Genomic DNA, 12,690 nt, shown 5'->3' on the forward strand with positions numbered 1-12,690 from the left:
ATTTATTTATTTATTTGAGAGAGAGAATGAGATAGAGAGAGCATGAGAGGGGGGGAGGGTCAGAGGGAGAAGCAGACTCCCTGCTGAGCAGGGAGCCCGATGTGGGACTCGATCCTGGGACTCCAGGATCATGACCTGAGCCGAAGGCAGTTGCTTAACCAGCTGAGCCACCCAGGTGCCCCAGTAATGGGTTCTTTACTTCTCATTTCTATCTAATGAAGTCATACAAAAATACTTTTAAACATGCCCTGAATCTCCTGGTTACAAATATATTGTTTGATATATCATCCCATCTTGTAATTTAATTTTGCTTACTTAATAAAAATTAATGTCTCTGTTGAGCAAGGAAGCATATTAGATTTTTAATTTTTAAATTTAATTTTTAAAAAAATTTTTAAAGATTTTATTTATTTGTCAGAGAGGGTGAGAGGGAGAGAGCACAAGCAAGGGGAGGGGCAGGCAGAGGGAGAAGCAGGCTCCCCGCTGAGCAAGGAGCCCAGTGTGGGACTCAGTCCCAGGACCCTGGGATCATGACCTGAGCCGAAGGCAGACGCTTAACCGACTGAGCCACCCACACATCCTGCATATTAGAATTTTAGTGTTTCTTTTAGAATAAAAATTGTGTTCCTTTTCAAATTTGTCAATATGCTATTGGCAAAATACTCCATTAAATTTTTCCAGCATTAAATGCATTCTTATTTAGTGCATTCTTATTGCGCTTTTATTTTATAGTCTTCTGGAAAATAGACTTCTGTAACATTCTTTTGTGTTTAACTTGATAGTTTTTATTATCAGAAGGGAGTAAATTTGTGGAATAGTAATGTGTTTTACAATATATTGATTTCAAAGTTATTTTAAAACTGTTCTTTCAGTAGAGTCATTTGAATGAGTTGTATTTTTATTTTTATTTTTTTAATTTGACCTAAGAGACCAACAGATGGTTCTTAGAAATGTGGAGGATTGTTAGTGTTAAATTTTACTAACAGTTTTCTGTTGGAATTGTTAAAGAATTGAAAAACCTCCAGGTTTAAAACCTCTGTAGAAATAATAGGTTCTTTAAAAAGAAAAATCACTGTTTCCAAAGGTACTTTTATTTCTCTACAAGTGAAACATATGGATTATAAGACGTTTGGGATTAATTACACATATTTTCCAGTGACTCTGTCCCAGTCATACAGTTGTGGATATGCATTATTTTTGACTTTTCCAAAGTCAGCTTATTTCCCAAACAGCAAGTGTATTAAAGACTGAATCGGCTTTGGTTATCCTTTTATGAAGTAGGAATCTTGGTCTTGTGATAGATTGCTGGTATGTAGTTTATATCTGACCTGTAAATCTTGTTTTTATTGCCATTTGGTTGAAAGTCTTTAAGTCCAGAGCTGAACATAATAGTGTCTTTGCGCTTAGCCAAAAGAGTTCTAGTTGTGTTTGTATCAGAAGTCCATATGTGGAAATTCTCTGATAATGTTGAAGCTTCTGTTACTGTTCATAGAACATGAAAACCAGGCACAAAAAATAGGTAATTGATTAGATATTGCACAGTAATACACCAGTTCTCAACTGCTGAGTGCCAGAATTGGGTTCTCTTAGGAGACTACTATATTTTTCCCCCCGAATTTATTGCTTTGCGGAAAAAGATAGTTTTGGAATATATCTGTGCTCTCTCTGGATACAGTTTTGAATCTTCTTTCTTTACTTCTTTCAGACCTAAGGTGTCTGACCTGAGTATCTGGACTACTGGCTAATTCCTTAAGGAACAGCTAAGTCTTTAACCACCTTGGCATTGAAGCCTCATTTTAATTTCTCCCTTAATTGTAGTTTTAATTCTTTTTCAGTGATCTCATTTTTTAATAAAAGGGAATTATAGAAGATAGATAATCTAGAGCTGTGCTATCCACTGTGGTAACCACAGGCTACATATGCCTATTTCAATTAGTAAAAATTAAATTCAGTTCCTTAGGTGCACTAGTCACATATTCAAGGTTCCTTAGCTCTGTGTGACTAGTATTACCATACTGGACAATGCACATATAGAACTTTTGATCATTACCGAAAGTTCTGTATGACAACACTGATCTTAGAGAAACCAGGAGAAAAATAATGGAAAAGGATATTCTTCTTGGTCCTTTTTTTCCCCCTCGCATAAAGGGACACTGAGAGCATTTTTCTTAACCCTCTCAGCCTTTCTTGATCTAGTATACAGTGTACTTGATTGCATTTGTGTTTTATAACAGATTATATGATCTTAAATTTGACTTTGAGGTAACATCAGGTTAGGGATTTAGGGGTAGGAGATTCTCTCTGTGTACTTTTTTGTTAGGGTTATTTCAAGTTCACAGTAGTACATGATGAATTATAATTTTCAGATCATATACAACTTTTGCCTTATTAAAGTAAATGTTTGAAAGCCTCTGAAAGGAGTGGAGTAGTAATAAAAGCACCTACAGAACAGATGAAAAAAGTACATATTTATGAAACTTGAAATGTAGCAAGATAAAAAGAATTGGTAAATAAAAATTTACTTGTGTGCCTGGTAACATCATTGTACCTGATTGGACATCTATATTATTATTATTCTGGGTTTATGATTCCAAAAACCAATATCTCTTGTTTTTGTTTTTGTTCTTGAAAGATATTCTTTGAAGAAACATCTCCTAATAAGTAATTTATGAAAGTTCAAATAAGGGGTGCCTGGGTGGCTCAGTCGGTTAAGCGTCTGCCTTCAGCTCAGGTCATGATCCCGGAGTCCCAGGATCGAGTCCCGTGTCGTGCTCCCTGCTCAGTGGGGAGTCTGCCTCTGCCTCTCCCTCTCCATCTGCCTCTCCCCCTACTCATGCTTTCTCTTGATCTCTCTCTCTCAAATAAATAAATAAAATCTTAAAAAAAAAAAACCACAACGAAAGTGCAATTAAGAATTCCAGGAGTTTTCAAGAAAAGTGTAGAGTTGATTTTTTACAGTTAAATAAGGTGTTTAGGCCAGTTTTGTATATAAAATTAAGATTTTTAAAAGTTATTATTTGGGTAAACTTAACACAACATGTAAACGTGTTGAAATGGATAGATCATTAATTATAGCCTATGAGCATTTGAAGCTACTATGTAGGCTTATGTATTATTTAGTTTCCTTTTTGAGTGTTCATTTAGAAGCGACTCTTGGTTCCTAACCCTTACTCTTTTTAGAATTTTAGTAGAGATGTTATAAGACATTTCAGGATGACATTTAGGGAATAAAAATTGTGTCTATTTAGTTTTTTAAATATAAGCATATTTTTAAATTATGTGGAATAGTGCACAAATCATGAATGTACAACTTGATGAATGTTCAGTGTGAGCACACCAGTAACCAACATCCAGATCAAGGAAACATTGCTAATCTTCATCATGCCTTTTCTTAGTCATTACCTCTCCCCATCTTCTCTCCAGTGGTAACTGCTATCCCGTCCTTTGATTCTTGAGAGTAATTTTTCCTGTTTTTGAACTTTAATTTTTTTTGTGTGTGTGTGTTTGTATTGCTTGTTTGTTTTTGCACTTTATTTAAATGGAATCATGGTAGGTGCTCCTGTGTTTGGTTCCTTTTCCTTAAATGTATATTCATGGGATACATCTAGGTTGTTGAACATAGCAGTTTTTCTTTTCATTAAAACACAGGGTACTGCTATGAACATTTGCTGGCCTGTTTCTTTTGCCCTGACTACTGCATAAGCTTTAAAACCAGTTAAATGACTGTTCCTATGAGGATAATGAAGATAGATTGATTTTTTTTAAATTATGTAATAAATATTTAACTGATACTCATTATTATAGCCACTCTACTAGATGTAGTCTTGGACGTGTCCCTTCCTTACTGCAAAATCTACATTATATTATCCAAATGCCAGTATTTAGGTGAGGCTTGCTGGTGTTGTGTAGGCAAAGGCATAATTAAATTATTATGAAAAGCTAAAGTATAATAAATTAGAAGTTTTAAATAAAAGAAACCAAAAAAAAAAAAAGGAAAAAAGAAACCATTGTGCAAAGCTAAATGTGTTAGTCAAGTAGCTTAGGTCAATAATGATCATAGACTATCTTTAATAATTTTAAAGGGTATATCTTGTTACTCCTCAGTCTTCTCAAATATCAGGTTGTTTTAACTTAATCTAAATAAAAATTTAAATTTTTTTATTGTTTTAAAAAAGGAACTTTGCCCTGAAATCACATGAAAAATGAAGAAGAGTATGATGTTTGCCAGTCATCACTGATCAGTCATGAAAGGTCTATAAAATAGAGTTCACAGGGAATATCTGTGTCTCAGAAACCATCCCTGGTGGCTTTGAGGGATAGGTTAGTGGAGGTCATGATTACTACTAGGGAATCCTAGACACATTGGTATATATCTACTTAGATTTTATTACTTAGACTGTCTTGTTTTCAGCAAGAGTTCAACTTTGTAGTAAGCTAAGTAGCTTTAAAAAGTTATAAATTAGACTTGTATCAAAAGGTAGTCTCCATTTTGACAAGTATTAGTTTTTAGAATAATTTATTTTATAGCCATTTTTGTTTAAAGATAGGCAGTTGAGAAAAAACACTTTTTAGTAGGTAACTTCCTTTGCCAATGTGTTTTCAAGACTATGAAGTGAATAAAAGAACAAAAGAGTGCCAAATACTCTTACATTTTGTTTTAGTAATTTTTGTATAAAAAAAAAGAGACTCCAAATTTAATTAGAATTAACAGTTGACTCTTAAGTGGAAGATATTTCGGGTAATTGCACTACCTCATCTTTTCTGTATATTTGAAAATCTTCATAATAAAGAGTCAAAAAAGGTTTTAATTTGGGATGATAATGGAAAGCTTCCAGTAACTGCTTGTTTTTATTGACCACTAGGCAATAAACATCTGAATGTCATCTAGGTGTAGATCCTGTAGTGGATACAGAGACACTTAGGTCATGGTTTCTTTGTTCTTGGGAGGGGGCATGGTTTCTTTTTTTAAGAAGCTTGTAATATGCGTAAGGTAACAGGACTTTTACACAAGTGATAGGTGTTAACAGAGTGGGTAGTGAAGTAGTAGAAGGAAAACAAAAATTAAAAGATGATAGTCTGTTCTGACGAAAAGTTTTGAGGTGCAGGCTAAGAGTTTTTAGGAAGTCAGTATGAGGTCTGAGGGTTAGTTAGTTACAACTTTATTGAAATTGGTTTATTTTGTTTATTTATTTTTTTAAAGATTTTATTTATTTATTTGACAGAGACACAGCAAAAGAGGGAACACAAGCAGGGGGAGTGGGAGAGGGAGAAGCAGGCTTCCTGCGGAGCAGGGAGCCCGATGCAGGGCTTGATCCTGGGATCATAACAGAGCTGAAGGCAGATGCTTAACGACTGAGCTACCCAGGCGCCCCGAAATTGGTTAATTTTAATTAAACCAATTGGAACAAAGAGAAAATCTTTTTAAGATGGTTGATAATCTTTTCTGATCTATGTAAGAATCTTTTATCTGTGACTTAAAATAATAAATGAATATCTGAGAGAATTTTGTGTTGTTTCTTTTTCTTTATAAACTATAGTGTTTTTCCTTAAGAGTGGTGAAATTGCAAGAGCTCAAGAACCATTTCATATGATCCTTTTTGTAAGGACTTAAAACATCTTGAAAAAATAAACACATTTAAATTAGATGCATTTATAAAATGTGTTATAGCAGAACACTTACTAAAATAAGATTGTGTGCACGAATAGTGAGATAGGAACTTGAACTTCTAGGTCATTTGTTTTTAGTTCAAATTAATATTACATAACACTCTTAGCTCTTGATAGTCCTTTGTCTCATAATGATCAAAAGAGCTAAGATTATGTAAAAAAGAGCTAAGATTATATATTTATACATGGGTGCTATTTAAATATCTCAAATGATTGTTTTCCTGAAGACATACGTTGTGTTTTCCTGGGGTGCTCTGTATTTATTGTCCCTGTATTATTTCTGGGGAGACAGAATGGTGTATTGGCTAAGCATGTGGTCCTCAGAGTTAAAATGACTGGATTTGAATCTTGATCTCACCAATTGTGAGATTTTAAATAATACATATACCTTCTCCACAGTGTCTTCATCTCTGAAATGAGGATAATAGCTTGTCTTGTAATTGCTGTGAGAAATGAAATCACAAATGCTTTGGGAATGGGATGTTCAAGTTGAGTTACTAAATAATCCCTTTGTTATCACTTTTCAGAGACTGAATCCTCTAAAATCCTTAACTTACTTATATACATTTAAGGAGCCTCCAACTTAAAACAAGTTGTGTTTGAGAAATTTATTGGTTTGGGATTCTGCAGTGAATCTCTGTTAGGTAATTAAGTTGCCAGGCTAACTTGTAAAAAACAATAATTCCAATGTAGCAGAAATAATAAGAGAACAATAAAATGGAAAAATATTGTCTTGGATATTGATAGTTGAGTAGTAGTAGGTTTGAATTAGAGACTTTTGAAAGATACTTGTATAAAAATTCTGAAAGTCATTCAAAATCTTTCAAGGAATTTTGGTAGGCCAGCATTGATTCTTTGCTAATTTTGCTTCCAGCTTTATCATTTTTCTTTCCATTTATGATGGAGATCTAGCATCACTGACGTGTTACACAGTGGTAATATATCAGTTGTCAATACAGCTATTTTTTTATTGATTTGTTAAGCTTGGGTAACTGGACAGGAACTATTTTTCCTTGGGTAACAGAGAAAATGAAAGGAAGAAGATGGTTAAGGAGGATGTGTGCTTTTAGTAGTATAAATAAGCTGTGAATGATCTAAAAGAGAGACAGTGGGAGAGCAGCTTCCAGTACTGGTACCATTCATTCCCAGTTAACTGCCCATAATAAGACAGGGGTAGGCTGGAAGGAAAGAGTGAGTATAGGTTATTCATATGTAAAAGTTGCTTACAAAATGGGTTTTTGTATAAACAAGCACTTCTTGACATACACAACTTTTCTTCCAAAAAAATGATTCAAGATTTTGTAGGGTTATCAGGTTATCCAGGGTTATCATTATGAGTAACATTTTGAATTTTTAAACATTTTAACTTTTATGTGAATTCTGGTTAAATAAGAGATAACTACATAGGGTTCAGCACATTACATACACCTTGTGTGTATCAGGGTTCAAACATGGAGATTTTCCTATGTTCTCCTTAGATAGGGTTCTAGGTCTCATACTTTTCAAAATATTTAGATTTGCTAATAATGAAGGAAACAACTTTTTGATATCAGAAAAGTATTACAATGGTGCTATAATTTCCATGACATTAGATTTTAGTTATTTCTATTTGTAGACTGTTGTGACACTTGAATAAAATCTTATTACTTTTGTATATTCTTGATTAAAATTAGATGCACAATTCTTTCATTAGGAAGTGGCTGTTTTTGTCTTTGATAAAAAGCTGATTGACAAATATCAAAAATTTGAAAAGGATCAAATCATTGATTCTCTAAAACGAGGAGTCCAACAGTTAACTCGACTACGGCACCCTCGACTTCTTACTGTCCAGCATCCTTTAGAAGAATCCAGGTAAATTTTTATAAAAACTTACATAAATGACTTGTTGAACAAATAGTTAATAATTGTATGTTTAAATTCTGTCTGTGGAGCATGCTGTCAGTGAAAAATTCTTAGAAACTGAGTGTTGAGTTAAGGATTTATTATTTCTGTAGAATTTATCTGCATATGCTGTGTATTTGCCTCTTTTGAAATATTAGTAAAGGTTTTCTTCACGGTTGCCATCAGTCTGTGCCATCAGTCTCTATGCTCAGCACTACAGTGGTCAAAGTGGAAGATACAGAAGTGTAGCATACAGTCCATGTCTGAACGTAGCTCTCCTTGTGTATTTTATAGAATATTTTGTACCCTTTGCATTGATTACATATTTGTGGGCTCTTTTTATGTGTGTTTCAGGTACTCTTCTAAACATGTAACCTTCTGATATGCTGAGCATATCATATATGTAACCTGCAGTTACTCTACCGTTTATTTTTCTCAAGGATGAGCTTGGGAACTGTTGCTGAGAATGACAAGAATATGAAATTTATGTCGTGTAATCTTAACTGGATCCTCAAGCCTGTGGTGCTTTTACTAGTACATTAGATACCCTAGCTATATAAACTTTTCTCACATTACTCATAACCCCTAATTTCCTTCTTTCTTCCTTCCTACCTAGCAGACTGTATTCGTCTCTCTTAATTCAGAAGATCTTAACGAAATGGTTTGTCATTTGTGTTCTATGGACCCTAGAATTTTAAGGATAGGGGAAGAACAGATAGGTGAACAAACAGAGCTGGCAGAGTTCTAGGTTTCCAATCTCCCTTCAGCCAGGACACTTTTACTTTTATCTTTTTATGTATTGGATTTCTGTATAATTCTTACTTTGGAATCTTCAGTAACCCCCTGTCACTTATCCCTCTCCGCCAAGAGCACGAGTTACTTTCTTTCAACCTAAAAGAAAAAAACTAATATTTACCATGAAAACTGTATTAAATGCTTTACATTTGTTTAACTCATTCAGTTCTCAGAGTTACATGGGAGAAATGAGGATCAGAGACATTACTTAAGCCACATAGTTATGACACCTTGATTCCTCAGCCCATGTTTTTTTTATTCTACTATATCATGGTGTGCCTACCCAGAAATATGCCCATATATCTCTTATGATGATAATATTTTTATTGCTCTCCTTTTCATGAATAAACCCAAAAGAAGAGTATAGTTGTTGACTCTTACATAACATTCACTATTGTGAACTCTCTATCCTGAAGTGGGTAAGTTTTGTTTACCACACTTGTCCTGAGCATTCCGACCGATGCTGTTTCCTCTGGAGTGTTTTCTATCAGCGTCTACCATGTCACCTATCAGAATGCCCACCCATCCTTGTTATTTTAACTGGTATCAATGTATCTTACATTTCCTCATTACATTCCAAGACTCGTGAGGGGAGAAGCTGTCCCTGCAGCTTCTTTTATAGTGATATAAATATTATAGAACTAGGGATTTATTGGTGATCATTAAGAGAGAAAATTAAGATTACTTTAAGGCATCTTCACTGTTAAGTTGTAAAACTGTAAAATTAATAGGAATAGGACAACTTTAGGGAAGGAAAAAATGACTTCCAGTTTTTTATGAGTTAATAATGTAGAAATAACACTGGAATTATCCAAAAGAAATGTGCTATAGTAAAGTCATCCAGGTGAAAGCTCGGAGTTGGTGATATGTTTTGAGGGTAACATGTAGGCAGTAATTAAAACCATGAAAAAAAGAATTTTTCAAGAGCATGAGTTGAAAGAGCAGAGTACTGAGGACAGAACTTGAAATGTAGAGGGAAAAGAAGAGCCAGGAAAAGAAAGGAGCGATCATTGTTACATGGCAGGAGAAAAACAGGCAGCTGAAGGTCATGGAAGCTAAAGGAGGGGAGAAGGGACCCACTAACACTGAGCACCACTGAGGAAAAAGAAAATAAGGACTGAGAAGAGTTTGTTACGTTTGACTAGTGAGAGGTTGTTACTGATCTTTAATAATATCAGTAGTAGGATGGTGGTTTGGAAGCTAGAAAATAGATACTGAGGAGCCCAGCAGAGAAGACTTCATTATGTGAATAAAGTCCCAGAGGAGGAACTGAAAGGAAATATTGGGATGATAGTTTAATCACTAATATGGTGAAGTTTAGGGAAATGAGGTCATTCATGTTAGATGAACTTTATGCTTTTTTAAAGTAGAAAGTGGATAATAGGTGAGTAGTGGGTAAAGGGGGCCATGGAATGAGGAGCTAGGAAGAGGACAATAAAGGAATGTTCTTGAATGTTGAAAAAGCAAGGTTGAAGTATACTATGTGACTTAACACTTAAAAAGACTTGGGCTTTCTATTCTTTGCTGGTGCTTATGACATAAGCAACAGAGTAAAAGAAACTTGTAGTGGTTATTACAGGGTTAGTAGGGGTTTGCTCAGTAAAGGGTAATTTGGGTGATAGTTTATTGTGATAGTTGGGAGAAAGAAAGGAATCAAATATGTATGGTCAAGACTGAATACTTTGAATTTGGTTAATAAAGGTGTTGCGGAGCTAGATTTGGTGGAGGTAGTAAAGGGGTAGGAGATAATGGCTAGTAAATAGCTGTGGTTGGGGAAGTGGTTCTTGAGAAGAGGATATAGCCCTTCTGGTATGTGACTGTAATGTTGATGGAAGTGAATATTCATGAAAGATAAGAGGGCTTCCAGCTTGAGGAATAATCATACGGATGTTGACGTGGCCAAGGATGATGTTGGGGTCAAGACAGAGAGGAAACAAATAGGAGTAGCTCAAATGCGTGAGTCATGGGAATTATAGAAAACTGGAGAAAAGACTTGAGAGTATTTGATCAATTTTCCTCCAGTACAGTTCAACAAATGGAAACCTGGTGTCCACTGTGTTTATGAGCTTGGTGAGAGAGTAAAGAACAAGGTAGCATCTTTTTTGATGACTGAGCAGGTGTAATAATTCTCTCCCTCAGCCTAAGCAGCTCTGTGTTAATCTTTCATGTATATTAAGCTTCTGCATATGCTTTCATTTGAAAAATGGGTTCAAGGTGAAAGAAAAGTTACACAGGTATAGTGGACAGATGAAACAGCAAAAGGTGTACTTGCCATTAAACAGTTACAGTCCAGGTACGTTTGGTCTAGCTTTGTTACACAATAACTTGTATGTAGTTCTTCATTGCCAGAGCCTAAATAAGCCCAAGGCATAAAATGTTAGGACTTGAGTCTCAAACACTTGGTAATTACAACAGCAGTAGTAAAGATTTATTAAGTTTACATGCTAGTGACTCTGCTATGTACTTTACATTCATTATCTCCTTTGATCTTCACAGTAACCCTTCAAGGCTGTTTTTTATCACCATTTTACAAATGGGCAAAGTGAGGCTCAGAGCCGAGGTGTCCAGGTCACCTAGTCAGGGAATAGGGATGCTGGGACTTGAAGTTGGGTATTTGTCTTCAAAGCCTGAGCTCTTTATGATTACTCCATGAGGCCTACTGAATGTTAATATCTAACATTTTCTAAATTTCTGAATATTCTTACACATCAAAGAGCAGTAACTTAAAAATTTAAAAATTGTGACGCCTTTTAAAATTATATATAAAATAGGTAAAATCAGAGCTGCTCTGATTGAAGTAGTTACAGGGGACCTGGAGCTGTGCTCTTTGCCTCTTTCTGACTCCTCTTGCTCCAGAGGGTCTGGGAAATCTGCAGGTTCCTTTGAGCGTATTCTGAAAATGGTGGTTTAAATGTTTTATTAATGCTGAAAGCAAATCTAAGTCTATCTTCTTGTTGACTACTAATATTTTATGTATATTTGACTTTGATAATGTGGAAAAAAAATGATGGTAAATAACTCTTTTTCTTTTTTAAAACAGGGATTGCTTGGCATTTTGTACAGAACCAGTTTTTGCCAGTTTAGCCAATGTTTTAGGTAACTGGGAAAATCTACCTTCCCCTGTATCTCCAGACATTAAGGATTATAACCTTTATGATGTGGAAACTAAATATGGTTTGCTTCAGGTATGTATTTTTATTCATCACGTGAAAAGAGTTTTATCCTTCAAAATTGCTTTTGGCTATTTAAAACTTCTTAGCAATATCAACTGCTTTATGTAAACCTTTGGATCCTCTCAGTAATTTAAAAATTATTTCTATGTTCTGCAGTTTTTCTACAGTTTATTGTTAGGTTTAAATTATATTTTAAATTTATGAAACATAACATTGGTAACCTTTGTAGAAGGGTACTTATTGACTGGTTGATGGGTTGGTTCCCTTTTGATTTTTTTTGAGTGCTAAACCTTGTGAATGCATTTCATAAACAAAATATTAAGTTGAAGTACTAAAGTATTTAATAAAAAATAAAAATTACATCTTTAAGGAAATTATTTAATAGGTATCAAGAGATCTTGTTAGACTTTTCTTATATGTCCACTTTTTCTGATTTTCCTTTTTCTGCCTACCAAAATATCTTCAGCTCTATAGAGTAAATTTATACAGTAGATTCTTAGTTCCTTGGGGACAGAGATCATCTTATTTATTATTTTTTAACAGCTTTATTAAGTTACTAATTGACATACAATAAACTTCACATATTCAAAATACTATATGGTTTTATAAATTTGACATGTATACCGGTGAAACCGTCACTATAATCAGAATAATGCAAAATGCAAATATTCATGGACACCCCCCCCCAGTTTTCTTATATCCACTGTAATCCCTCCCTCCTACTTCTTGCTTTCTTTCTATCTCTTGTCCCAGAAAACCACTGACCTGCTTTCTGTCACTGTGAATTGGTTTGTATTTTCTACAGTTTTATAATTAGAATCATATAATATGTACTGTTTTTTTCTGTCTGACTTCTTTCACTTAATTCTTTTGAGATTCATCCATATTGAGTGTATCAGTACTCTTTTTATTGCTGAGTAGAAGTTCATTTTTTTGGATATACCATAATTTGTTTATCCATAATCTGTTGATGATCATTTGGGGTGTTTCTAGTTTTTGGTTATTGCAAATACAGCTGCTGTGAACAGTCATATACAAGTTTTTGTATGTACATATGCTTTAATTTCTCTTGGCTAAATACCTAGAAGTGGAATGGCTAGATCAAATGGCATGTATATATTTTGGCTCTTTGGGAACTACAAACTTTTCTAAAGTGGTAGTGCCATTTTATATT

General features: G+C 34.4%; 1 protein-coding gene across 3 annotated transcripts in view; it reads left to right on the top strand.

Moving 5' to 3' along the window:
- The window catches only part of SCYL2 (SCY1 like pseudokinase 2), a 57,004-nt gene that overhangs the window by 14,008 nt on the left and 30,306 nt on the right, over positions 1-12,690 (top strand). For all 3 annotated transcript variants that reach the window (XM_032416347.1, XM_032416349.1, XM_032416348.1), the window contains exons 3-4: positions 7,361-7,518; positions 11,384-11,528. In XM_032416347.1, coding sequence (XP_032272238.1) covers positions 7,361-7,518; positions 11,384-11,528 — 303 coding nt within the window. The remainder of the gene's footprint in view (positions 1-7,360; positions 7,519-11,383; positions 11,529-12,690) is intronic.

This window comes from Phoca vitulina, unplaced genomic scaffold, assembly GCF_004348235.1.
Source record: "Phoca vitulina isolate PV1807 unplaced genomic scaffold, GSC_HSeal_1.0 scaffold19, whole genome shotgun sequence".
In the NCBI taxonomy this organism is placed as follows: domain Eukaryota; kingdom Metazoa; phylum Chordata; class Mammalia; order Carnivora; family Phocidae; genus Phoca; species Phoca vitulina.